Here is a 26,047-nt window from a genome sequence, read left to right as displayed (position 1 = left end):
CTTCACAATAAGAATGACAAGAAGAATAAATAATATGTAACAATGCCTTCAATATGTACGACTTTTGAGCCCCCATCCAGAAAAAAACAAATTCACAAAGACATGGGGTGGGGGGGGGGGGGCGCGTAAAGACGGGAAGAAGGAATGGTCTATGAGTCATTACCACTATTTTTATGATCCCAGGCTTTCTTGGCTCCTTCCAGAAGACCGTCCATATTACCACTGTTCTCACACATGCTTCGGAAGAGGCCGTCACCCTTGTTGATCAGGGTCCAGGGGTGATCATATTCAATGACGCGGCCGTGGTCGAGGACCAGGACCTTGTCGTAGTCGATGATTGTCTGGAGACGATGCGCAATGGTGATGATAGTGCTCTCCCGGAGTTCCCGGAGTGTCTCCTGGATCTTGGAGTCCGTGTTGTAGTCAATGGAGGCGGTGGCTTCGTCCATCATCAAGACCTTGGGGTTCTTGAGTAGGGCACGGGCAAGACACAAGAGCTGTCGCTGGCCCTGGGACAGGTTAGAGCCGGATTCGGAGACCGCAGTGTCCAGGTTCAGGAAGATGTTCTTGTTGTCGAGGATACCACTGCTGTTGACGCCGTTTGCAGTTGCGGAAGGCTCCGCAATGGTGCTGGTTGTCATGGGAGTCGCTGTGCCAGAGGTGCCGGGGCCGATCAAGTGTACACGTCGGAGAGCGTTGAAGATTTGCTCGTCCGTGAAAATGTTGAAAGGGTCAAGGTTGCTGCGGAGAGTTCCCGTGAATAGAGTAGGGTCTTGGGGGACGATGGTGATCGACTCGCGCAAGTCACGAAGACCGATACTGCTAATATCCACGTCGTCAATGACGATGCTGCCCTTTTCAGCTTCGAGGCCACGGAAAAGAGCGAGAGCAAGGGAACTCTTTCCAGCACCGGTACGGCCGACGATACCCACCTTCTCCCCAGGTTGTACAGTGAATGACACATTCCGGAGAACGGGGTCAAGATCCGGTCGGTACCGAGTGGTATATCCAACAAAGTCAACTGCACCACCACTGGGCCAGTTGGCCGGCGGTCTTGAGTCGGGAATGACTGCATCTGCCTCTTGCTCGACTTCAAGGTACTCTCTGACACGTTCAACGGAGTTCATGTTCTGTTGGACCTCAGAGTATAACCGGACTAGCCAGAGTACGTTCTCTGTGAACGTGACTGCGTATGTAAGGGAAAGTCCAGCAGCACCGGCATCAATCTTTCCGATGTTCGCTAGGACGAAAACAGCGGTGAAGAATGAGACCAGAGCTCCTGTGACATCAACTCGAAGCGCAAGCCAGCGGTTGCTTGCCCAAAGGTAGATATGGGGCCGGTTGTAGGCATTTATGCGACGGTGGTTGTCGACGATAAATCTCGGCCCATCACCGTAGGCACGGATAGTAACAATACCGTTCAGCGTCTCGCCAAATTGCTGATACAGCGGACTCCGCTGCACAGACTCAAGTCTCTTAAGATCACGAGAAGAGTTCAAGTAGATAGCGCCGAGGGCGACATACACCAACGTGATGAAGATACCGGCAATCAGGAAACCAGGAGTGATGATGGAAATCAAAATCACAATCATGATGACAGATGCCAGACTATGAAGCATGCCGATCGCCACGGGAGCAACTTCTTGATCAACCGATTCCACATCCTTGGAAAACCGGTTCATCAATTGGCCGAGAGGTGTCGAATCGAAAAACTTGAATTTGGCATGCATCACTGCTTTCAACAGGCGCTGGTGGATAGAGTGCGACGCCTGCAGGGAGCCCCAGAACAGGACGGCTTCTCTGACCAGCGAAATGGCAACAAACCCAATTCCTAGAAGTGCGTAGACTCCAAGATAGTACGACACATCCACATTGCCATTGGCAGCAGCGGTTCGTGTGCCAAACTGGGGTGCATTGAGAGTGGAGGTCCTAGGCACACCACCGACATTGAACGACGGGATCTTCAGGTTCGTCATTGCTGCGTAGTCGCCAGCATCATCTGCGCCAACATCCTCGGTCTGATAAGCGTTCGCCCACTGTCTGATCCAGATATTAGTCGACACAGAACCGAGCTGCTGCATGCAAAAGACTAGCACAGCCACAATCCAGTAACGCCAGGATCCCATCGATCTAAGGTACATCTTGACCGTAGACATTTTGATACTGCCAACAGCCTTTGACTCCTGCAATTTGGGTTCGGCACTCTTTCCCTCTTGAGCTTTTCCATTCGGTGCACTGGTAGTGTGGCCGTTCGTCTGAGATTCTTCCTCCTGTTCCCCATGGTCCGATGGTCTGCGAGAGGGTCGTGGAGTAGTGGTCCTGGAAGTGGGCCGGGATTTAAGGAGTTCGTCGCCCAATGCACCTGATGCTGCCACCTCGTCTGGGGGACCTTGGGCAGTGATCTTACCGTTGTCAAGGACAACAACATGCGCTGCTTCAAGGACTGTCAAGGCAACGTTGTGCGTCACAAGTACACAAGATCGGTTCATCATCAAGGGCCCGGTCAAGGCCTGGCGGAAGATGTGCTTAGCCGTATGCGAATCAACAGCGCTCAGGCAGTCATCCAAAAGCAAGTGTCGAGCTCTACTGTACACGGCGCGTGCAAGTGATATTCTTTGTTTCTGACCTCCGGAAAGACTGATGCCCTTTTCTCCCACGAGAGTCTGGTCACCCGCATCGAGGATCGCCAAATCCCGTTCCAAGGCACACGCTTTGATCACGGCATTATACCGACGTTCATCGTAGGGAGATGCAAACACAATGTTTTCCTTGACAGTCGCGTTAACGAGCCATGCTTCTTGCGCGCAATACGCGACGCTTTCGATAAGTCCTGAATGGGGATCAACGGGGAGTTCAGAGCGGTTGACGGTCCCACCAGGCAAATAAACTCTTCCTTGGACAAGCTTCATTTCTCCCAGAAGTGCCATTAGAAGCGACGTCTTTCCAGAGCCTGTCGGACCAGTAATAAGATTGAGCTTTCCAACATGGAAGTCGACATTCATGTTGATGAGACGGAAACCATCGGTGGTATCTTGTGCCGGATCATCCTTGTATTGTCCTTGAGAGGATCCCCAGGTGAGTGTAGCGTTTTCCAGCGCGACCTTAGGCGGCTGTCCGGCAGTATCATCCTTTTCGAGCTGACGGTACTTTTGAGTCTCCTCCTCGTTGAGATAAGTATCCACACGGTCGAGAGAGACCTTGGACTCTTGGACGTGCGCCACCATATCGGCCAACTGATCTAGGGGAACTCGGAGCAAGGAGAACATCGACAAGGCCGGGAATGCGATCGAGGGGGTCAGTTTCTTCCCCTCTACTACTGTGTACAGGAAGAATGAAGCGAATGTAATGAGGATAGGCGTGCCATACCAGACAGTTGCCGCCGTTGACCAGATGATGTAACGGAAGCGCAAAGCTTTCAGCTCCGCCTTTCTCTTCTCGTTCACAATATCTTGGAACCGCTGCTCCCAGGCGAAATACTTGATAATCCGAATATTCTGAAGAATCTCATTGGTGCTGTGGATGCGAGCATCGGTGCCCTTCAGAATCTGGTTTTGCACCTTCGTGAACTGTTTCGCAATGGTAAGGTTGATGGGCAACATGAAAACCATGATGACAATTCCAGCAAACGAGCTGAACCCCAGCAACCGGTACAGAAGTGTTACGGCGATGATGATCTGCACAGGGACGCTGGCCCACAAAAAGTGCAGGTAGGCACCGACTTCGCTAACCTTGAAAGAGTCAATAGCCATCAGGTTGATGATGGTACCGATGTTGGCCATGTGTTCTTTGTCTTCTTCTTGGGCCTCCTTCGCATTTGCAGTATTTGTCTCAGGGTCGCTTGTTGTCTTCTTTTTCTTGCGGCCAAAGGAGAAGAGCCCTCCTTTCTTCTGATCCTTGGCCGGTTCTTCCGGCTGCTTTTTAGCGGCTTCTACAGAAGCGCCAGCCTTCCGCCTGAGAGCCTTCGCGTAGATCTCACCGATAATGATGGCCCGAAGCTTCACTCCCAGCTTGCGTCCGATCCAGAGAGCTTGTCCGTCGGCGACACCTTGGATAGCTCCAGAGCAAAACAGCAATATGGCATAAAGCCAGGCGGCGTTTGATGTGGAAGACCTTGGATCCTCAACATACTGCAGGATAGCTCGAAGTAGGATCGTGGGCAAATAGGTAAAAAGGTTCGAAAATATGGTCCAGGCACCCTGCAGAAGGAGGGTGCCGTAGAAGTATCGACAAAGCTTCCACACCAGTGAGCCTTGATAATGCCTGCGGCGGAAATCCTCCAAGACCGTGGCAGCTTTCTGGGATGCTGTGAGATCCCAGACATCATCGAGCTCCAGCGGCTGTCGATAGCCTTTAAGGATGAGGGGGTCCAGCCAAGAAAAGGTAGCCAGTGCGAGCAAGCTAGCAACGGGGTGTCTTGCAGGCTCCAGACCCTCATCATGCGAAACCAGGACCGTCTTGTTTCCTCTCCGGGTAGTCACTGCAATGAGCAAAAGTAGACTGGACAAGGCAAATTCGATAGAGCTAAAGACCATGGCGCGTTTCGATAATGGGTGGATAACTGCGGACCGAAAAACGAACACCGTGAATACCCATTGCAGGCCGTATAAAAACGCAGTATGGTTCCAAAGCCTGGGAGACGAGTGGAGGTCCAGAGTCGAAAGAAGCAAGCGCACCAACGCCAGGAATAAGATATATCCCCACGACACGAGCTTGGCGATAGCGGGGAGGGTGCCCTGCCGACCCCAAGTGTCGGTGGAGATGATAGTCACGAAGATGGCTACTTCTCCCGCAAGCGCGAGAATTTCCAGTGCCAAAGTAGCAATTTCACCACGGGGACGATCGACTTCGAATGTTGGCAGTTCGGATTGCGCTGCTTTGTTCAACATTGGGTCGGTTTCCTCCCCTTCATCATCCAAAGTTGCAACCTGCGAGTCGCCTTCAGCTGCATTGTGGTCCAATAACTTGTATGAAGCTCTTTTTCGAGAAACGGCACAACCGTATGCGATGCGAAGGGCGATGAGGAGTAGGGAGAGTCCGCAAGCTATGAGCGGAAATATAACTTGAAGATAGCTACAATTGGTAAACCATTAGTAGGATATTCCAGAAGGCAGATAACAGCGGCGATATATTCGACATACTTGCGTTGAAAACAGCGGGAAAGATCATCGACAGCCCAGATGGGCCCGTGGCATTCGACCGCCATAGCTGACGGGCGGGGGATGAGAGGTGAAGGAGCGGTAGCTTTGGAAAACCATGCGCTCCGGGCTCAGCACCAGTCGAAAGACTGGTAAAGGTGAGGTAGGGCCTAAACAAGCTCTGATTAAGAATCAGATGCTCTGGTGGTAGCTTCCCGGCGTATAGATGCAGGACAAGCCTAGCATCGCCGAGGTGATAGGCGGGAAGAAAATGAAAACGAGGTCGAACCAAGGCCCGACGGGACGGGGCTGGCACGAACTCTAAAAAGCCGGATGATGCCTTGGAGGGAGAAGTTGGCAAACACCACGGGCACACCGGGGGGAGCACAGTAGGTGGAGGGAGAAAAACAAGTCGAAAAGAAAAGAAGGGAGGGGAGAGGGAGCTAGGACTAAGTAGATAGAAGAAGGAAGAAGAAGCAGAAGCAGATGCGAACGAACGAACGATGACGAGTGGGTAGCGAGCGGAGGTTAGTCGGTGGAACTTGTTCGCATTTCGCATCCACCGCCCGCAGCCAGAAGGATTCCAGACCTCCCGGCGGCTCTCGACTGGTTCCCTCCCTTCGCAAATGGGGCCTGCTAGTTAGCCACATCTTGCTCTGGCGCAGTTACGATGACTCGGCTTATCCGTCCCTGATCATTCTGAATCATCTTCATTATCCTATCCCGGGGTCCTCCTCCTGCACTAACCGTCCGGCTAATTTCTGACGCTTTTCCCCCCCTCCCTCTCCCCATGACGGTCGATTGTGCTGCCTACCTACTTGGATTTTCTTCACCTAGGTATACTGCCGAGGGGAACTAGAACTATCAGATGCTCACAATGCCGATAGCTCTTTGGCAGACAGAGGGTGGCACAGTTCAGGGCCTGTTTCCCTCGGTTGGACCTCCGTACCACCCCAAACCCACGTTGCGGAGACCGCATCGGGATTGCTTCCCATATGCTGCTCCTCGAGGTGGAAAGTGACATGACGTGCCAGGGTATTTCTTCGCGACTGTCCGAATCCAATCAGCTCTGTACACCCGGCTGCAAGAAATGGCTTGCCCGCATGACCGGCGCAGTCCAGGTCTTCCACCGTCCGTTCAATTCCTGTCAGTGACTCAATGAGCGCGGGATGGGGGATCAGAATAGACCCAAACGGACATTCTGGGACGTCTTGGAGGTGTCCGTGCCTCCTGCAAGCCCCTTGCCCGTCACACCGACTCGGCTGCACGTAAATCAGCCCTTTGTTGCCATTTGAGGGACTGATTCGTCATCCGCTAGCCTATGGTCGTCCAGATTTGGATGAGTCATTTGTCCACCTGTCGGAGCAAGAGGCGGTCGCAATCCTGATCACTTGACAGGCCCTAGTTTTTCTTTAATATGGAGTGAGTCAATAATTTAGTCGACCAGGGTGCGATAACGTCCGCTATACTGAGTCTGGCCGGCCGGGCGGTGATATGTGGATAACCCCCGAGATAAGCACGCAAGGCGGCTAACCGCGTAGATAATGAATGAGCAACGACCAACTATCTACCTAGCAAGGCCAGCAAAGGGATGGTCGGTGCGGAGGATTCCTTGGTTGATGCTTGCCGTGACCCTCTTTGGAGTTCTGGTCCTATCGCATGGACGGCATTATCATTATTATCGTCACAACGGGAGCCGACAAAGACCTGTCTATTATTATTGTTCAATCAAGGGCACGAACTAGTCATTGTCGACTATCCATTATTAACCCAGGGGAATTCCCCACCTGTTGGGTTCTTTCCCCCCCCACCGTCGTTGGTCCCTCCTCCCTCTTTGGTGAACGACCCGGGCAGCTGGATTAATAATAACAAACACCGCCATTGATATTGATAACAATAGCACAATGGGCGCATTCACCTTGGTTCCTGAGTGCAGCTACCGCGGTTTAGGCTTAAATCTCCGTGCGATGAAAGACAATACAATAGCTCAATAGCGACATTTGCCTGTCTCCGGACCCCCAACACCGAAAGACTCTGCTGCAAAATGCGTTGTTTCGGAACGCCACCCCGGGCCCTTCCGCCGCGCGTGGATGCCATGGATTGCCACAGCGGGACTAGTGTGTGATCTTCAAGCACTTTTAAACCGTTGAAACGCATTCTGATCCAGTGTCTATCCAGTATCCAGCCTGGTGCACTTCAACCTGACGACTGGAAAACCCACCCACCTACGTCCGCTATCTCGACTGCCTAGCCAACTCCCAAGCCTTGGGATCCAGTCTCGCCACTATCGTCGCTTAACTTCGGCACGCGATCCTTCGCCCCTGTTAGACTGGACTGTCACAATGGCGGAACGCATCTTGATGAACGAATACAAGGCACTATCACAAGAGCCCTGGGTGAACATTGAAGTACGTTTTCTTCCCGAATACTACTTGATTCTGGTCATATGCCGAACACCGCATCATGTGTCCATCACAGACCATATTCATGTCGTACCGAGAATGCTAACCGGTATCCCGTTTAGATCAATGAGCAGAACATCCTACACTGGACGATCGGGCTTATCGTCCTAAACCCGGATTCCCTCTACTATGGCGGCTACTTCAAGGCGATCATGAAATTCCCGAGTAACTACCCTTACTCTCCTCCAGGTGAGTTCGAGCGCCCATGACTATCATCACACCACCCACCCCTTTTTCCCGCCGAAATTGTGGCGGCATGACTGACTCGCAATCTCGACCGATAGAATTCCGCTTTGTCCACCCCCTCTTCCACCCGAATATTTACAAAGACGGCAAGCTCTGCATATCCATCCTCCACGCCCCCGGCGAGGATGAAATGTCCGGTGAATTAGCATCGGAACGTTGGTCCCCAGCTCAGCGTGTGGAATCCGTTCTTATCTCGATCCTCTCCTTACTCGACGACGCCGAGATCTCCTCTCCGGCCAACGTCGACGCCTCCGTCATGTTGCGCAAGGACCCCGATCAGTATAAGTCCATCGTGCAACAGCACGTGGAGTCGTCCAAGGATGACATCCCAGAGGGCTTCATCATGCCCACTCATGAGTCCACCACCTCCACATCCAAGCCTGTGGAGAAGGATGATTCAGACTTCTGGGCCGAGAGCGACGTAGACGACGACGTCTTTGGCGGCAGCGACTCAGATGAGGACCTCGACGTCGACGACGATGACGACCAAGACACAGGCAGTGAGGACGAGCACATGTCATCCTGAGATCGAGCATTCATCCGTGTCCGGATGTACATTTTGGCGTTTGGAACCCATCCATCTATCCCCATTGACATTCACATTCACATACTCATTCATCCATTATTATATCACAGCATAGCGCAGGCGCTCCAAGAGAAGGTAACATACATACATACATGGGTACAAGGTCATTTGATTTGATTGTTTGAGCGTGGTGTTCACTTTTCAACTTTTTGTATACCTTACTTCTCTGTCTATTGATTTTTTATCCGTCCACGAAGAGAGGCCTCAGTACTGCCTGCCTGGCTTACCCCCTTTCATCTCTCATATCACAATCTCTACACGTGCATTCTTGCATTATCGTTATCCTTTATCCATATTAAGATAGTCCCGATTCTGTGATTAAGTTCTGTAGGCCTCCAATGTAATGATGTCATTGGTTAATGTCGTCATTAAGGTACTTCGTCGATGTACTCCCCGGGTGACATGGATGGAGTACCCCTCTCAGCTCCGCATGTGTCCGTCTTATCTTTCCCGTAAAGAGTAATTGCGGCACCACCAAGGCGCTAGATAAAGGTCATACTATGTAGGCACCACGGTTACTCCACACCTCGTGATCCATTGCGCAGTGTCTCATTAGATTGCGCTACAAACAAGGATGCTTGTCTACACTGTTCCCAGACACCTGCCGCTGTCCTCCTTACGCTGTAGTCGTATCATACTATCTAGCAAGGACTTCGGATCTCTTAGATAAATCAATGAGATTGCCAGTCTGTTATAGAACCAGAACATTCTAAGTGAAATCGCAAACCCTTCTTTGCAAAGACATGTATACTACCATAAAAATGAACCAATCAAACGAGGCAAACACTGTCGGATTGATACAACTGATGCACTCAATGCATCAGCACCGTCAAGAGACCAAGCATGATAAAAAAGAGACCTGCGCCAAAATATCCGATCAACCATCCCATACCTCAAAAAAGTCTTCCGATCTACGTCTGTGAAACACGAGTTCTGATCTATGCAACGACGGCATCCTGGATCTCGCTGTAAATGGCTCCAAGCTCCTCAGTGAGCAGCTCTTCGGCCTTGTGAACCAGACCCTCGATGCGGTCCTCAATGCGGTTCTTAGCAGAGGAAACCTTGTAGCCACCGCTGGTGACAATGTCGGTGTAGTTCTCGGAACCACCACCGTTCCAGGCGAGGAGCTACAGTCATCAGTTAGCCAATCCCTTTTCTGAGAACAATGGCTGCAAGACTTACGTTGGGTGTGCGGGCAGGAATGTCAGTAAGAGCACCCTCCGTAGCAATGGAGATGATATCCTTCTTCAGCTTGGCAGGGGTAAGCTCCTCAACAGCGAACGCAGAGTCCGCGGCGGGCTGAAGGGAGACAAAGTAGGCGAGCAGGCCAGCAATGTGAGGCGAGGCCATGGATGTACCAGAGATGATGTTGGTAGCGTAGCTGCTGCCAATCCAGGTCGACAGGATGTTGAGACCGGGAGCAAAGATGTCAGTGCACTCTCCGTAGTTGGAGAAGTAAGCACGCTCATCAGCGAGAGTCGAGGCACCAACAGTGATGGCGTTCTCGGCAGCTGCGGGAGAGTAGTTGCAAGCATCGGCGTTATCGTTACCCGCCGCAACGGCGAAGTGAACACCAGCCTCAACACCAGCATTGACAGCATCCTCAAGGGTCTTGGACTTGCCACCACCGAGACTCATGTTGGCAACGCTACCCTTGAAGCCCTTGACCTTACCGTTCTTAGCATCCTTGGCCTTCTTGATGTGAGACAGCACGGCATACTCGACACCCTGAACGACGTCGGACATGGTACCAGAGCCGCTCGATCTCAGGACCTTGACGGCATACAGGTTAGCCTTCTTAGCAACACCATACTTCTTACCAGCCATGGTTCCTGAGCAGTGCGTTCCGTGTCCATTGCCATCGATATCTTCATCGTTGGTAGGGATGGTCTTTCCCCAGATAGCACGACCCTCGAAATCAACGTGGTCAACATTGATACCGGTGTCAATGGTGTAAGCGTCAACGCCCTCGCCACCTTCGGAGGAGTACAGGTACTTGTTGAAGTTACCGAAGGTGAGGCTGTCACGGTGAGAGATACGAGCCAAACCCCAGGGGGCGTTCTTCTCGGTGGCCTCTTCCATGGTGTGAACTTCGGAGTCCCGCTCGATGTATTCGACCTAAGTTGCCAGGTTAGGAAGCTTATCCAGGAAACGGATGACAGGGGGCAGCTTGATAAGGGGACTCACATCAGGGTGTCTGCGGACTTGCTCAATGACATCCTCGTGGAAGTGACCAGTGTAGCCGATCAGGGAACCAGCAATATCAAAAGTGTTCTTCAGGCCAAGGTATGCCTCGTCACCAAGGCCGAAGAGCGACCGCTTCTTCAGCTCGGTCCGCTCGCTCTGAGAGTCATGGATGTCCTGCACCCAGGTGTGATGAGCAGATGCCAGCTCGGAAGTGACATGCTTCTTGAAAACGACGATGTAGGAGTCGGGAACCTCCTTCGCGTTGGAGGCAGACAAGATTGGGGCAGCCTCATTATGGATGGAATCAACGAAGACGGGTGACGCAGCCGTCAGCAACGGAAGGACGGCAAGGCCGAGGATGCCCTTCATGATGGATAGCTAAGATGGAACCCACGGCAACTCGATGGAAAAGAGGGTGAGGAGGGAGTGTACAGGAATGCGAAGGAAGGGGACGATGGAAAGATAGAAATAGGCAAGATAAAGATGGAGGGAGGGAGGAGAGAAGGAGGAAGAGGAGGAGGTTGGAGCTGAAGAGGGAGAGGAGGACGGATGAATGGCGGACGGTATTCAGCAAGAGGCAAGGGCAGCAGGTGATGATGCAACCGGGATACGGTAATTTACGGCCGATGACCGGATGACACAGCAGAATCACTGGTTGTCGATCGTCCCCGATTAGCGCGGTCGGAGAAACTGGGACCTGGGGTAGGCCTCAGGGAGGTCAGGGTAATGGATGGCGGTATGCGCCCATCTTCGGGTCGCTCCCCTTCGCCCCCCTCATCCCCATCAAGGTACGGGTTGCAGACAGGCTTATCCCAAACACTCAGTGTCCCCGAAACCACAGAGGTACCTCTCTAGGTACGGACGAGGCCACCGACCACCGACGTAAGCAGGGCACTACGAAGGTCCCCGCAAGGTGTCAAAGATAAGGAGCAGGAGCAGGATCCTCTGATCCTCTCTGCTCATAATGAGGCGGCGACTGGGGCGCAGCCTGCATTTCCTACTTACTGTCAAGGAAGTTGACTGGACGTATGTACCTTGTAAAGCAGGTGATGGCGGTGACTCGAACCTACCTAGCATTAGTAGGTAGGCCATTTCCTGATGGAGTAGTGCCTAGCCAGACGGTCAGTGCAATGGCTCCCAAGTCCCAACTAGGTTCTAGTAGTAGCTACGTACGGAATATGCTCCATTGCTCCTAGCTACATGGTCATGCTATCTATACCTACTCCGCACCCCAACCGCGACTATCTCGGGAAAACGAACGAGAGCTTCCCGCAAACCCCCCAGGACTTGCATGGGATAGGTAGCTCTTGTAACAATCAAATGACCCTGCATATACCCGTAACAGCTCCTCATTATTGCTGACGGGTACTTCGGGACGCTGTACTGCAGGTACCTGGTATGTTCTCCCGCCACAGAAACAGCGTGTTCGGCTCCCAGGCAACCCCGAGTCGCGTGCTCAAGCCAACCATGGCTTTGCTCGGCTGACTCCTCCTGAACCAGGAAAGATCGGTTGCGTAGGGACGGTAACCAATACCAGCAATTACCACTGTGACAATACGTGACTGCGCCTGTCCTGGTCAGAGCTCCGTGAGATAAGGCGCCCCTTATCAAGGCGACCGGCCGGCCAATCATGTTCGTTCAGGCGACGATCACCTTTGTCGCCTGGTGCTTACCGAGGTCGAGATAGATGCATCCACGGATGCCATGAAGGACGACCGGTTGACTAATGATCTATATGAGTTATCGCACACGCCACTGAGCACGTACGTATGCCACCGCTGTGTGTGTGCCGATCAGGAAACTCTATAACAACCGGCGGTGACGGACCCAGGACTCTCACAAGAGTGTTGGTCTCGGTTGACTTTCTCTTAATCTTGGATATAACGCTTGAGAGAATCTCGGTGCTTGGTAGATATGACTTGGAATTGCAAGTCTGCGATCTCAGCCTTCTCGTTGAACTCTTTTTTGTGCTGATTAAATCACTCTCATACCATATGAGAACTTAAAGAAGGTATGTTGCGCCATCCATAGTTCAGAGAACCAGTGGCATTCTTCGGCCCAAAAAGTCAATGACCTTGGAAGATGATGGGCCTTTCCTGTTCACATGAAGAATCGGCACTTTCTCTACAAAAGTTCGGAGCTGTACGGAATAGTCGATTGCCTGTCGCGTCTCCTACACTACGACGAACCAATGTATATGACTTCACGGGCGACCTCGGCAGTAGCTACTGGGTTCCGTTGCAAAAGTTTACTTATAGTGGCGAGATCTCTCACGGACTCTTCGTGGCGGAGAATCGGTCCAGCGGCCATATTTTATGTGGTAGAATATTCCTGGGATTTGTGATAATGGTCTCGGCGAGGTTTTCTCTCAAAAGTCGGTCATCTACGTTGCCACAGTCTATCATATATCTTAGACGATTTAAACTATCTTCACGGTTGGTTTATGTACGCAATAACCTATTTTAATAAGAACTTAACTTTAATTGAGACTAACATGCATTGGCTGGGGAGCATTCTATTCATAGATGCAATCTGTATGGACATCGGGTATAAGGTTGTCAGGCAACATTGGATTAATGTACTATCATTGGCCTTTGGGGGACCCTTGACTATTATGTAGCTATAATATCACCTGATCAGCACTGGCAGGCATCCCTCCATCCTGTATTCTCTTCGGGTGGGAAAATATGAGCAGGTGACAAACAACTAGGAGTCCGGGGCTTCCCATTTGATACTGGGCATTATATATGGCTGCCAAGCGCCGCCAGTACACCACGGAGTATAATGTCTGAGCCAATAAATGTGTTCTACCTATTATTACTCCCATTTCAACCCGTAAAGCTATATTAAGGCACAATGCGGGCTTTCTCGACATCGCTCTACGTGTCTGAGCAGTTGAGCAGTTGAGCAGTTGAGCAACAATATATTTCATCCACCTACCTTTCCCCCCCCCCAGTCCCTATCGTTATGATAACATCAGCATAATATAGGATCATCTCATTAGTCTAAATTCTCGTACGAATGCTATTTGCAACCCTTCCCCACCAGGATATCTGTCGTCGATATTCACACAAGCTGTACGGGATAGACACCATTATATATATCCTCACTTGGAAGGTAACTTGTTGCATACACTAACATAAGACATTGAACCTGCAAAGACACAGATAACATGTAGGATAGACACAGATACCTGGATCCATACCGAGTAAACCGAGTTTTGTGGGTAGAGAAACAGCTACTTTGCGAGGTGGTTGTCAGACATCGAGATTCCCAATACGGAGTACGTGCTTCACGATCGCAACCAGACATCCAGCTCTTACTCAGTAACTATGAATGAAGCTGAAAAATACAAGCCATAAGGCTTCCCACTTACAGGGTTAAACCTGCCTAGATAGTTAACTATCCAGGCTGACTCTGTTGCATAGGTCAGAGCTTGGCAGGTGAAGATGGAGGTACCTGTTGGGTTCTAAAAGCAGCGGCCGCTACTGATAATGAAAGGCCAATCAAAGCATTAGATCATTGATATGGTGGAGAAGATAAGCCAATGGGCCGGCCCAGGCGAAGGACGACGGCCTAATCAGCCGCCCGCGTTCCGGTCGGGTGACGGTTGACCTCAGGCGGCGAGCTTAGAGCAGCACCGCCTGCCTACCGAGGACAGCAGGCCATTCCGTCACGTAGGTAGAATTTCGCCCGGCAGCAGGTAAAGTACTCCGTAGTACTCGATGCCCCGAAACAATCCCGTCCGTACCCTCCCCCGCTATGGTACTACCGCCGCGAGTGACGTTGGCGTAAGACCGTCTATCGGACTCGACACAGCCATCCCTTAGGTAGGTGCGGAAGGTACTTTGTGCGGCTTAGGACTCCGAGCGCCTGGGAATTTTCTAGTCTCTATGGTGGATCTTGACCGGGATTCTTGCGCTTTGAAACCCTCGCGAACACACAATTGCTGATCCTCTGAGCTGCGTGCGCTGTCCTTGCTTCCCCTCCCTCCCACTCCGGCTGGTCCATGTCAGACAAGTGTGCGTGGATTTATTCGGTCCGCTAAGCTACCAACCACCACATCTACCAATGCAGACCGCCTCCATCATCACGCTAAGTGCAGGTTCATGGTGTCTGATGGTCGCTAGCCGTCAGATAGGTAGCCGGGGATAAGATTCAGCGGCGCGATGAACCAGGCCACCTCCCTTCTCTCGCCATCCCCTTCTTCGTCAATCGAACGGCCGGCCGTCGAGCTGACTCCCGTCATCGAGAAGCTGAAAATCATCTGCAGTGAACATGACATCGATTTTCAACTAGCTGCCACAGCAACCGAGTGCTTACTCCGGCTTCGCCACACATTCATCGACAGTGACCACCCTCGAGAAGCGAAAGAGGATTTTCGACATCTACATGGTTTTCAGACGCTGCTAGAGCTGCTTCGGAAGGTCTCGGAATCATATACCCCTGATCGGTCGTCGAAGGAAGAGAGGAAATGTCTCTTGACCCTTTTTAAGGATGCATTGGCGGTTTTGGCAGAGGCGTTAAAGGAGCATCATGGGAATAAGCGGTACTTTGCAAGTCGGGTCCCTCGGGGAGGGAGAGTGGCTCTAGAGGAAGCTCTTGCACTCCTGGCCCAAAAGGTGGACTGCGTACAGGGGGATATAGAACAGTTCTACAGTGGGATTCTGGCGGCAGTTCTCTGCCAGGAAGCCGTCACCAGTATATTCACAACGTTGGACGCCAAATTCCGAACGGCCCCGGAGCTGCTGCCCAGTGATATCAAGGTGGAGGTGGATCGATGCGTAGGAACCTCGGAGACTATCGAAGTACCGGATATCCTGGGCCCTTTCATTCGAGTGTGGTTGTCTCAAACCTCAGCCTCCTCGTCTGGCCACGGTATCCTGAGGTTGGCTGTGCCTGCATGCCTTTGCCAACTTGCTTCGCATTCCCAGAGAAATATCACAACTCTGCATGCTACTGGCGTGTTATCATGGATTCTCCCGCTTCTAGTCAGCGACGAGCGTCCGGAGCCGGAAAAGCTATTGTATCAGGAGCTCGCGCGGCTGCTCTGTGCACAGGGAATAAGCAACCTGGAGGATGCGGTATTCCTCTATCAGAAAGCCCACAGTTGCCCAAAGGTGTCGCGCTTGCTTGTTGATGTTCTGAAGGCCTCAAAGGAACCTGCATCCATACAGTTTGATCTCTCACTACATGGATATGGGTCATTGGAATTTTCAACTCTCGGGCGCTCATTCCCACCAGCAACTTCCTCGGGGTACACGCTTTCGGTTTGGGCACGCTTTGATCAGTTTGATCCAAACACACATACAACAATATTCGGGGCATTTGATCCCAGCCAGACATGCTTCTTGCTTGCATACCTTGAAAAAGACACCCGAAATTTCATATTGCAGACCTCGATAAGGGGGTCACGCCCCAGTGTTCGATTCAAATCCGTTGTTTTCGAACCTGGGCGATGGTATCACATTTGCGTTGTTCACAAGAAACCCCGACCACCATCGTATTCCCGCGCGTCTTTGTTTATAGATGGTGAATTCGTCGAACAACTCAAGATAGAGTATCCATGTATGCCCGCTACAAGCGCTCCCAGCCGATCGGCTCGGGTTCAAGCGTTCTTTGGCACGCCTCAGGACCTGGCCATGAGGCTGGGTAAGGGGGTTTCCATGTCTCGATGGTCTCTCGCAAGTGCGATTCTTTTTGAAGAAGCCTATAGCGACGATATGGTTGCTGTGTTCTATAACCTTGGCGCCCGTTATTATGGCAACTTCCAAGACTGTCTTGGCTCTTTTCAGACGTACAAGGCTTCTGCCGCTCTGAACTTGCGCAATGAGCATTTGCACCCGGGCAAAGAAGAGCAGTCGGACATCGTTGTTGCCATCCGGCGGAAAGCGAGTACTCTTATCCGTGAGGGGTCCATATTGCTCAATGTCTCGCCACTCTCAGTTTTAGACGATGATGATGATAATACCGTGGATGAGTCTCGGCTGATCAAGTGCCTATCCAGACAAGCCGCCAAAAATCTGCACCAACTAACGAAGTCTGGAGGGAATGCAGTAGCAGTCAACGGAGCCACACCTGCGATAAATGACGCACTGACTCAAGCTCATGGAATTGGTGTCTTGACTGGTCACCCCGTTGTCACGGTACCGCACTCTCTAGACGATGCGAGTTGGCGTATAGGGGGATGTGCGTCGGTTCATCTAAATTTGGTCCACGCGGCTGACACTGCGGAGTCGACCCTGCTGGCAGTTGAGGCACTGTACGAAGCCGTGCAAGATAGCTGGCGGAACAGCGAGGCAATGGAAAAGGAGAATGGCTACGGAATCCTTGGGGCTCTGCTGCGCGAAAAGCTTGGCTTGCCATCGGGAGTTTCTTCCACGACACCGAAGACCCCCAACGTTTGCTCCAGTTACGAGGAGCGATCGGCCTTGGCCTTGGAGCTTCTCCGCTTGACACTGAAGTTTGTTGGGTACGAATTTGAACAGCCGAATCGCTCGATCATCACAAACCCACTAGCGTACCGGGTCTTGCTTGTCGACCTGGAGGTATGGAGGTATGGGGAGGCGGCTCTCCTCGAATTGTACTACTCCCAATTCTGTATATTTGCCAGCGAAAGCCAGTTTCGCCGGTTCAATGCAAAGCGACTGGCTCGCATGCGTGGGTCTCCTGGAAGCACCTAGTGCCTTATCTTACGAGTTGGTTTTACTGACGGTTAATAGGCGTTAACAAGAAGTTCCTTGAAGCCCTCAAAGTAGAGGAACACACGCCTGAAGCATTACGCCTTCATACCGCCGCCTTTGGATCGCTGATGGAGGGTTGCCTATCGGCGGACTTGCTTCGCTCTCTGGCTCTTTATATCACTTACGCCCTTCATAAGCCCAGAGAATCTAGTCGGCTGCAGAAGAAAAAAAGCATGAGATTCAACACGGGCGTGCGGCCAGTGACCCCTGCTGCGAAGGATAAATATGTGTCAAGCACCGTGCTTGCGACTGAGATGCTTCGGATGTACTCTTCCTTGCTCTGCAATGCACATGACCTTGGTCCTATAAAGAAGTTCGCGAGGGCCGTGACGAACAAGGTCTGCTGCATCCTACTTGTTGATGAAAAGTCATTGTTGACTCCCATATAGTGGCTTCTGTACCTTATGTGCGAAGACGAGCCAGAGATTGTTATTCTCGCCACTAAGATCATCGCCCGTCTGTTGGCTATCCATGGCAGCAACTATGACAAGAAGTTCACCGAGAAAACTGGGGGTTATATCATCATGCGGCATTGCCTGAAAAGGTGGTGGAGAATTCCAGCTGTATGGTCCATCTGCTTTGCTATTTTGTTTGGTCTGGACGTCGGTAAGATGATTGTTGACAGGCCCTTCAACCAAACGGGACTTTCGGATACCTTCCTATCCGGCACTCAGCTGCATATAACCTTCCCTGAAATCTTCCCAGTTATCGCTGAGATGATGCAGAGCGCCTTGAAGGAAACAGCCTTGACCAGTGGTAGCCCGCAGTCCGACATGCAAGGTCTTCCAATTCTTCAGAATGTCAATGTTCAACCAACCAAGCGAACCATTTTCTCTCATACAGCCGCGACTACAGTAGCCGAAGAGCAGTTGCTATTTGGCACTGTCATTGATTTCTTTGCAACCCTCCATGTGAAGTCTCAGAGCTTTCGTGTGTTTACAACGCAGCCTGAGTACACTCAGCATCTACTTTCGGTGCTATTCCCAGTTGTTGTCGGCTGCGATGCAACAAACACGGATGCCGAATTAAACCCTCGTGCGGGTAGTCTCGACTTTAGTGATCAGAATCTGGTCCTTCGCCCGCGCTCAAGAGGAGCCGCTGAGCTGCGGACAACAACCGTGGAACAACCCGGACCTCGTGATGATCCTGGTGGATCACTTGGCCGTGGATCTTCTTTCGTCCTAGTCTCGTCTGAAAGGGGGAAACCTTTACCATCCTCTGCACGCATTGTCTATGCATGTAGTCCGAGGAAAATTGAGGAGACTGGTAACCCCGATCATCCTTTTGTGATCAGCATACTCAGTTTGGCTCTCTCTGTCTTTTCGGAGCAGTTATTAGAACGGAAGGATTTTTCCGGTCTTGGTTTATACCTCAAAACACCACCAGGATTGCTGGAACACCGGGCACACTTCAACTCGTGGGTGCTGAAAAACTTTTTGTCAACAGCACAAGAGGTCATATTTTCGAAGCCTCACCTACTGGCAGAACCACGCGTGCTCACCAACTTGGGGCGGTTCACGACTCACCTTGGAGAAGCAGTGTACGAAGGCTGGTTTGTTGATGGGGCAGCGGCAACCCTCGAATTCGCAGGGCCAATCTTGGAGTATCTTCAACGGCCCGATATCTCTTGTCTCAAGAGTATTAGGCTGTGTAGCCAAGCCGTTTCAATCATCCGCTCGACTGTATTTCGTGCCGTTTTGCTTCGGCTATCGGAAGTCGAGGGCACGGAAGCTCTCTTGTTTTTAAAGCGTTTGTCCTACTGGCAAGTGGTTCTTCTTGCTGGAGATGCCCATTCAACCCACCTGCAACTGTTGTGTTACCTCTTATATATCAAATTGGATGACGGGAACGAAGATGTACGCTTGGCTGCGGCAGGACTCTTCAGAATCCTGTTAGTGCAGAAGCCTGCCGACATGGCTACAATTCTTAGCCATGCACCGGCAGCCCTTCAAAAGCGGCTCTCTGCTGGCTTCGAAGCTTTGATGGGTATGGATGATGCCGCATTTTTGCAGTGGTTTAATGATCGAGAAGAAGACCTACATTCTCTATTCTTTGACGTCATATCCAAACACTGGGAAGATTTCGTTCAAGAAGAGAATTCCAAGATCGAGGCTACATCACGGAACCGAGTTTCCAAACGCCAAGAGAAACTGAAGCAATGGAAACAGATAGACGCCTTTGGTGACGAAGTGACGCGCAAGCATGTGGCTACGTTTTCTCACTGGGCATCAAATATATCCGCATCAGAGTTTTTGAAGCTTCAAAGGGCGCTCCAGGACCACCAAGATGACCAAGTATTCATGTGGACTGCTTTCTCCCAGCTGACCATGGACTTGCGGCGATTTGGAGGTCTTCTGGCCGAAAACAAGGAGCGAAAGTGGCGACTTGATCAGACAGAAGGGCGTAGCCGTATGCGTCTTCGCATAGTTCCGGATGAAACCAACGAGAGACAGAACTACCAACCAAAACGGAAGGCATCCGAGCCTCCAGCAATCAAACTGGATACGGAGGTCCGACCTCCCTCCAGTGGTGATGCACTTGGATTGACCCCTATAGCTACTGTCGCCAACAACGAGGCCGCAGAGAGTACCTCTCAAGGCATTGCCCCGGATAGTCGGAGTGTGCTTGAAGACAGCTTTGAAATGATCGAAGATCCAAAGGCGGATCTTGATGACTATGAGGACAAGAATCGGAAAGTTATGCGGACTCTCCACCGCGGCGACCAAGTTGAGGGTGTGTGCAACATGTCGCGTATCATTGGATTAGAAGCATTCGAAGGACTTCTGATCCAAGGGAAGGATCACATTTACATACTGGACAACTTCTTCCAGAGATCAGACGGCGAAATTGTGAATGTATGGCAAGCCCCGGCAGACGAACGCGACCCATACGTTCGCATGATCGCCGGCCGAGAATCAAGCGAACGCAAAGCACAAGAGCATGAAACGAGAAGCTGGAAATGGTCCGATCTGATTAGTATTTCGAAAAGACGCTTTCTATTTCGTGACGTGGCCTTGGAAGTCTTTTTCACAGACGGCAGCAGTTATCTGCTGACACTCATCTCATCACGAGCCCGAGACGGCCTTTGCAGTCAACTCGCGGCCAAAGCTCCCCAAGTGACCGGAAGCGTTGGTCACGCACGCCCTGAGGATGTCTGGAGGTTCGAGACCCTTCGAAGCCAAGAGGATGCACCGCAGTCTCTCGGGTCGAAGTTTGCCAGCGTTTTCGGCCATTCACCGGCCTATCCAGCCACACGCAAATGGGTCAAGGGTGAAATCTCCAACTTCCATTATCTTATGCTGATCAACACACTCGCCGGGAGAACATTCAATGACCTGACGCAGTACCCAGTCTTCCCATGGGTTCTGGCTGATTATACAAGTGATGAACTCGACTTGACCAACCCTCAAACGTTCCGTGATTTGTCCAAGCCCATGGGCTGTCAAACCCCGGAGCGAGAGGCAGACTTCAGAGAGCGATACAAGGCATTCGCGGAGATGGGCGACGACGACGCTCCACCGTTCCACTACGGCACGCACTACTCCTCGGCGATGATCGTTAGCTCATATCTCATCCGTCTGCAGCCCTTTGTCAAGTCCTACCTTCTCCTCCAGGGAGGTACATTTGACCATGCTGACCGTCTCTTCTACTCCGTTGGGAAGGCCTGGGAATCTGCGTCGCGCGGCAATATGTCAGACGTACGAGAGCTAATTCCCGAATTCTTCTACCTCTCTGAGTTCCTGGTCAATTCGAACAAGTACGATTTCGGCCTCCTGCAGAACATGACGACTGTGATTGATTCGGTGGAGTTGCCGCCGTGGGCCAAAGGTGACCCCAAGATCTTTATCGCAAAACACCGCGAGGCCCTCGAAAGTCCCTACGTGACCCAGAACCTACATCACTGGATCGACCTGGTGTTTGGAAGCAAGCAAAAGGGAGAGGCCGCGGTCGAGGCAGTGAACGTCTTCCATCATCTGTCCTACCAAGGTGCCAAAGATGTAGACTCCATTGATGATCCGGTGGAACGACTAGCCACCATCGGCATCATTCACAACTTCGGACAGACCCCGCATCAGATCTTCAACCGACCTCATTCGCAACGAGAGGACCCCAGGCACAAGATGCCACGACTGGATCGTCTTGCCGAGTCACTTACCCAGCAACCACTTGCGCTTCTTGGTGGGTTACCCAGCCTACGATGATACACATGTCTCGGGCGTGCTAATGCGACGATAGATATCGGAGAACGAGTAGCTTCGTTATCAATGAAGCATGATCGTCTACTGTGTGCTGCAGCTCTTCGACTCAATATCCCGCCGAGCTACGATAAGTACATGGAATGGGGCTTCTTCGATGGTAGTGTGAGATTCTATTCTGCAGATAGCCGAAAGGTAGTGAAGTGTTCTGATTGCTCCATGAAAAGGTCGTTGCTAACAGACTTTAGCTACTGGGCCACTTTGAGCACCTCCATATCGGCCAACTATCCTGCGCGATCTTTGCGGACTCCCGGACATTGATAACCGCAGGCACCGATTGTACTGTGGCGATATGGACCTTTACCTCGTCCGTCAAGTCAGTCGACCTCCAGCCAGCAGGGTCGCTGTTCGGACACCGTTCGCCAGTGACGATGCTGGCGGTGTCTCGGTCATTTAGCACCCTTCTGTCAGCATCTACTGACGGTCAGATCATGCTTTGGGATCTCAACCGGCAGTGCTTCGTTCGGGAACTGCCCAACAACGGGCCGGTCGATGTAAGCATGACGGCACAATCAAGGATCTTGAGCTCTTTTCACTAATGCTGATTTAGTGCGCCCGGATTAATGACGTGACGGGAGAGATTATGATCTGTCGACGAGACCGTGTTAGCCTCTACACGCTCAACGGGTCTCTGCTCCTGGAGCAGGTTCTGTGCGACTCGGTGGAAGACTCTATAATGACCTGTGTCTTCTATGAAGGGGTCAACAATGAGTGGCAGGAACGTGAGCTGCTCTTCACCGGTCACCGAAGAGGCGTGGTCAACGTAAGAACCCTAGGATAACGACCAGGAAGTATTGCGGCTGCTAATGCTGATGGGTTGCAGATTTGGAGCAAGATCATCCACCAAGGACGGTTTGAACTGGAGTTAATCCGGCAACTTCATCATGTGGACAGCCTCCGCGATAACGGAGCAAATATCTCAGCGGGGATAAGTTGCATCCTTGCCCAGCCGCACGTTGTATATACCGGCGATGAAGGGGGAAGAGTGGTGAGTGTGGCATCTGAACCTTGGGTGAGTCGTATGCTGACGGAGAGTCTAGTATGAATGGAGCTGTGTCCAGCGCCGCTGAGGGCCGCCTTGCCCCTAAATGTTACAGCGGAGAACTCGACTCCGCGGAGCGCTCCGGATGGAGTGTGTGGAGGTCTGGTGATCTTCGTCAGTTTGCTTTTGCGGCGCCAAGCTCAATGACCGACACGATGGGTAACGGTGCCGAACAAGATTGTATCCCGGAGCACTCCCGTCCTGTATGAAGTCTGTCGCCCGCTCTGCCGTTGTTCAGCCTCTCCCATCCCCGAGGGTGGACCAGCGTGGATGCTGTAGCAACCAGAAACCAGCCATTGTGTTGTGGAGCGGGCAGTGCGGAGGATCCGAGCTACTGTTACATAGTTAGTCGATAGACGGGGATAGGGTGGCGGTTAAGATAGACCGAATGGGAAGCAGCATCGTAGACACGGTTCCTTTGAAGAAAAGACGCAGCTGTATGGTGGATCTCCACCGGAGGGACTGTGGTGCCTCAGGGGAACACCCACGGAAGGGGGGGAAGCTCCGGTGAAGGAAAAAGGGCTCCCTGTGGGTTGTGATTAGCCGGTGGGGTGGACCTCGCCGTCTGGGGCCTTAACCGGAGCACTCTGGGCCGAACACTCGCCGGAGCAACGAGGGGAAAGCACGAGGGCGGGAGAAAGACGATGGAAGCGAGAATGGGGGGGATGGGGGGGGGAGAATCAGGGACCGGCAAGGATTTGCTACCGGGATGTTTTGAGCGTGGTGGTGGTGGTGGTGGTAGCAGCGGTGATGCAGAGGGATGGAGAAGATGGTTGGGGAGGAGGAAGAGAGAGGACCGGCGGCATAGCGTCATCGGCCGTCAAGCTGCCCCACCATCGTCCCCCTCCTTCGTCTGTCCTCCCGATGCTTGCTCACGGCTCCGGCTTCGTCGTCTTCTCTCACTTTCTCCCCCGCCACATCCCTTCCCTTCTTATTTTCTCCTCCTCGTCATCTTTGCATCTCTCCATTCATCTTCTTTTTCTTCCCCCCAATCTACAATCTACAATCTCCCATCTCCCATTTCTATCTACTCTAATTCCATCCCATCTCCTTTCACCATTCCATCCTCTACCTCCACCATGTCTTCTTCTCTCGACCAGCTCAAGTCCACCGGCACCGTAAGTTTCTGCGGCTCATCCGACCCTGCCGCTACATCCTCAATGCTGATCATTCATTGTCAATTTAGGTTGTCGTCTGCGACTCCGGTGACTTCGCCACCATTGGCAAGTACAAGCCTCAGGATGCCACCACCAACCCCTCCCTGATCCTGGCTGCCTCCAAGAAGCCCGAGTACGCCAGCCTCATCGATGCCGCTGTCGCCAAGGGTAAGACCGAGGGCAAGACTGTCGACGAGCAGGTCGATGCCACCCTCGATCGTCTTCTCGTCGAGTTCGGCAAGAAGATCCTCGAGATCATCCCCGGCAAGGTCTCCACCGAGGTCGATGCTCGTTTCTCCTTCGATACCCAGGCTTCCATCGACAAGGCCCTCCACATCATCAAGGTATGCCGCTTCTTTACTTCCTCGATGACTATCTCCCTGCATCAATTGCTGACACAATGATCCCGCAGCTCTACGAGGAGAACGGCATCTCCAAGGACCGCATCCTGATCAAGATCGCCTCCACCTGGGAGGGTATCAAGGCCGCTGAGGTCCTTCAGTCCAAGTACGGCATCAACTGCAACCTGACCCTCATGTTCTCCACCGTCCAGGCCATCGCTGCCGCTGAGGCCGGTGCCTACCTCATCTCTCCCTTCGTCGGCCGTATCCTCGACTGGTACAAGGCCGCCCACAAGCGCGACTTCGCCCCCGAGGAGGACCCCGGTGTCAAGTCCGTCCAGAGCATCTTCAACTACTACAAGAAGCACGGCTACAACACCATTGTCATGGGTGCCTCTTTCCGTAACACCGGTGAAATCACCGAGCTCGCCGGCTGTGACTACCTGACCATCTCCGTAAGTGCTGCCTGAACTCTATTTTACCACGTATGGGAAAGTAACAATTGTGCAGCCCAACCTCCTCGAGGACCTCTACAACTCCACCGCTGCCGTCCCCAAGAAGCTCGACTCCGCCAGCGCCGCCGGTCTCGACATCCCCAAGCGCACCTACATCAACGATGAGGCCCTGTTCCGCTTCGACTTCAACGAGGAGGCCATGGCCGTCGAGAAGCTGCGTGAGGGTATCTCCAAGTTCGCTGCCGACGCCGTTACCCTCAAGGACATCCTGAAGGCGAAGGTCCAGGCATAAGCGGGAGATTGACATTATGCATTTTGTGACGACCATTATTATTCCCATGTGTGTAAAATTGATGACCTGAAAAATTCGTTTGGGTAGATACGAATTATGATTGAGTTTTGTTGATCATATCTAGTGTAGATCGTAGCTATGCAGCTATAGGCGCTTAATATACTACAAATCGACCTATCATGACAAACAAATAGCTTCCACTCTGACCAAATTCCATTTGACCCTTCAACCCGAATTCAGTTCCACAACCCATCCCTTTTTCAAATGAAACTAGCTTCTCTGATCCATGCTTTCCAGAATTCAGCGTGCTGACTGATGAAGCGAGTATGCCACACCCCGCATTCCACCGTTCCCTTTTTCACCCCAGCCATCCATAACCAACCACCAGCCCAACACATCAAGTAAGCCACCACCATTAAGCAACGAGACCTAACGTATGGAGTACTATCCCTCCGCCTTCTAAACCCCATAATTCCTCTCAATGAAACTCCTCCAAATATGTTCCACCCAATCCAACCCAAACACATATCAACACCCGCCCATGCGCCCGACCCAGCATATAGTACTTGTGCATGTAGTACGCATGCATATGCACGACCCCATTTTCTTCATCCTCATTCATGATTTTTTTGCTCGAGGAAGAGACGGTTTCCATTCGAGAATACCCCTGATTCAGCCCATATAGAGCGATTGCTGATCGTTGGAACCCTGTGTACTGGGTTCGCAAGGAGAAGGGATAGAGGAGGAGAAGGATGTAGTAGCTCCGTGATTTAGTAATTGGAGTGGTGTGTTTGAAGTGGTGTGTTAGAATGAAGAGTGGATGGAGTGTATGGATGTGTCAGGATATGTTTCCTGTCTGTCTGTCTGTCTCTTTCTGATATCCAATATAAGAAAGAAAGGATAGGGGTGCGGTTATTTTGGATTAGGTTGTATCATATCGTTTAGACTTTCGATATGGATATGGATATCAGCGATGAATTCGGTCATGGTTGGTTTAGGTTTTGATTCGGCAATGTGTTCGGGTATACAAGGTACTGATTCCCAGCGATGAAGCTAAAGCTGGAGATTGTATTGTATATGTAAAGAACACCGCTTGCGAGGGTTGATCTCAATGATATATTGTGATATCATTCTTCGGTTTGATT

At 51.8% G+C, this 26,047-nt stretch overlaps 5 protein-coding genes across 5 annotated transcripts; 3 read left to right on the top strand and 2 right to left on the bottom strand.

Moving 5' to 3' along the window:
- Window positions 1–104: 104 nt before the first annotated feature.
- BO94DRAFT_481202 (putative ABC bile acid transporter) lies at window positions 105–5,613 on the bottom strand. The gene is made up of 2 exons (XM_025608850.1): window positions 5,139–5,613; window positions 105–5,070 (listed from the first exon to the last, which is right to left on the bottom strand). The coding sequence occupies exons 1-2, from the start codon at window positions 5,201–5,203 to the stop codon at window positions 150–152; spliced, it is 4,986 nt and encodes a 1,661-aa protein (XP_025473171.1). The 5' UTR covers window positions 5,204–5,613; the 3' UTR covers window positions 105–149.
- Window positions 5,614–7,384: 1,771 nt separating this feature from the next.
- On the top strand, window positions 7,385–8,771 carry BO94DRAFT_8949 (putative ubiquitin conjugating enzyme (UbcC)). Its single transcript, XM_025617728.1, has 3 exons — window positions 7,385–7,543; window positions 7,660–7,786; window positions 7,882–8,771. The coding sequence occupies exons 1-3, from the start codon at window positions 7,478–7,480 to the stop codon at window positions 8,367–8,369; spliced, it is 681 nt and encodes a 226-aa protein (XP_025473170.1). The 5' UTR covers window positions 7,385–7,477; the 3' UTR covers window positions 8,370–8,771.
- A 596-nt stretch (window positions 8,772–9,367) lies between these two features.
- On the bottom strand, window positions 9,368–10,985 carry BO94DRAFT_541231 (S8 family peptidase; the record flags this gene model as incomplete). Its single annotated transcript, XM_025613039.1, has 3 exons — window positions 9,368–9,556; window positions 9,612–10,547; window positions 10,617–10,985. 3 exons carry the CDS (start codon window positions 10,983–10,985, stop codon window positions 9,368–9,370), a joined length of 1,494 nt encoding a protein of 497 aa, XP_025473169.1.
- Window positions 10,986–14,785: 3,800 nt separating this feature from the next.
- Window positions 14,786–22,685, top strand: BO94DRAFT_453850 (Beige/BEACH domain protein; the record flags this gene model as incomplete). The annotated part of the gene is made up of 8 exons (XM_025607581.1): window positions 14,786–17,276; window positions 17,339–17,697; window positions 17,749–21,538; window positions 21,596–21,753; window positions 21,804–22,109; window positions 22,166–22,378; window positions 22,439–22,603; window positions 22,656–22,685. The coding sequence occupies 8 exons, from the start codon at window positions 14,786–14,788 to the stop codon at window positions 22,683–22,685; spliced, it is 7,512 nt and encodes a 2,503-aa protein (XP_025473168.1).
- Window positions 22,686–23,336: 651 nt separating this feature from the next.
- On the top strand, window positions 23,337–25,081 carry BO94DRAFT_561878 (sedoheptulose-7-phosphate:D-glyceraldehyde-3-phosphate transaldolase TAL1). The gene is made up of 4 exons (XM_025614248.1): window positions 23,337–23,775; window positions 23,844–24,158; window positions 24,227–24,610; window positions 24,666–25,081. Exons 1-4 carry the CDS (start codon window positions 23,737–23,739, stop codon window positions 24,900–24,902), a joined length of 975 nt encoding a protein of 324 aa, XP_025473167.1. The 5' UTR covers window positions 23,337–23,736; the 3' UTR covers window positions 24,903–25,081.
- Window positions 25,082–26,047: the final 966 nt, after the last annotated feature.

The sequence above is a fragment of the Aspergillus sclerotioniger genome (assembly GCF_003184525.1).
Source record: "Aspergillus sclerotioniger CBS 115572 chromosome Unknown BO94scaffold_1, whole genome shotgun sequence".
Classification (NCBI taxonomy): Eukaryota; Fungi; Ascomycota; class Eurotiomycetes; order Eurotiales; family Aspergillaceae; genus Aspergillus; species Aspergillus sclerotioniger.
Note: the sequence above shows the minus strand (reverse complement) of the source record. Positions and strands in the feature narration are given on the sequence as shown.

Excerpts from the sequence above, each read along its gene's own strand:
- BO94DRAFT_481202 (XM_025608850.1), bottom strand. The coding sequence starts at position 5,203 with ATGGCGGTCGAATGCCACGGGCCCATCTGGGCTGTCGATGATCTTTCC. Across the intron at positions 5,071-5,138 it reads TCCCGCTGTTTTCAACGCAA|CTATCTTCAAGTTATATTTC; the intron begins GTATGTCGAATA and ends TACCAATTGTAG.
- BO94DRAFT_8949 (XM_025617728.1), top strand. The coding sequence starts at position 7,478 with ATGGCGGAACGCATCTTGATGAACGAATACAAGGCACTATCACAAGAG. Across the intron at positions 7,544-7,659 it reads AGCCCTGGGTGAACATTGAA|ATCAATGAGCAGAACATCCT; the intron begins GTACGTTTTCTT and ends TATCCCGTTTAG. Across the intron at positions 7,787-7,881 it reads CTACCCTTACTCTCCTCCAG|AATTCCGCTTTGTCCACCCC; the intron begins GTGAGTTCGAGC and ends CTCGACCGATAG.
- BO94DRAFT_561878 (XM_025614248.1), top strand. The coding sequence starts at position 23,737 with ATGTCTTCTTCTCTCGACCAGCTCAAGTCCACCGGCACC. Across the intron at positions 24,159-24,226 it reads AGGCCCTCCACATCATCAAG|CTCTACGAGGAGAACGGCAT; the intron begins GTATGCCGCTTC and ends ATGATCCCGCAG. Across the intron at positions 24,611-24,665 it reads GTGACTACCTGACCATCTCC|CCCAACCTCCTCGAGGACCT; the intron begins GTAAGTGCTGCC and ends ACAATTGTGCAG.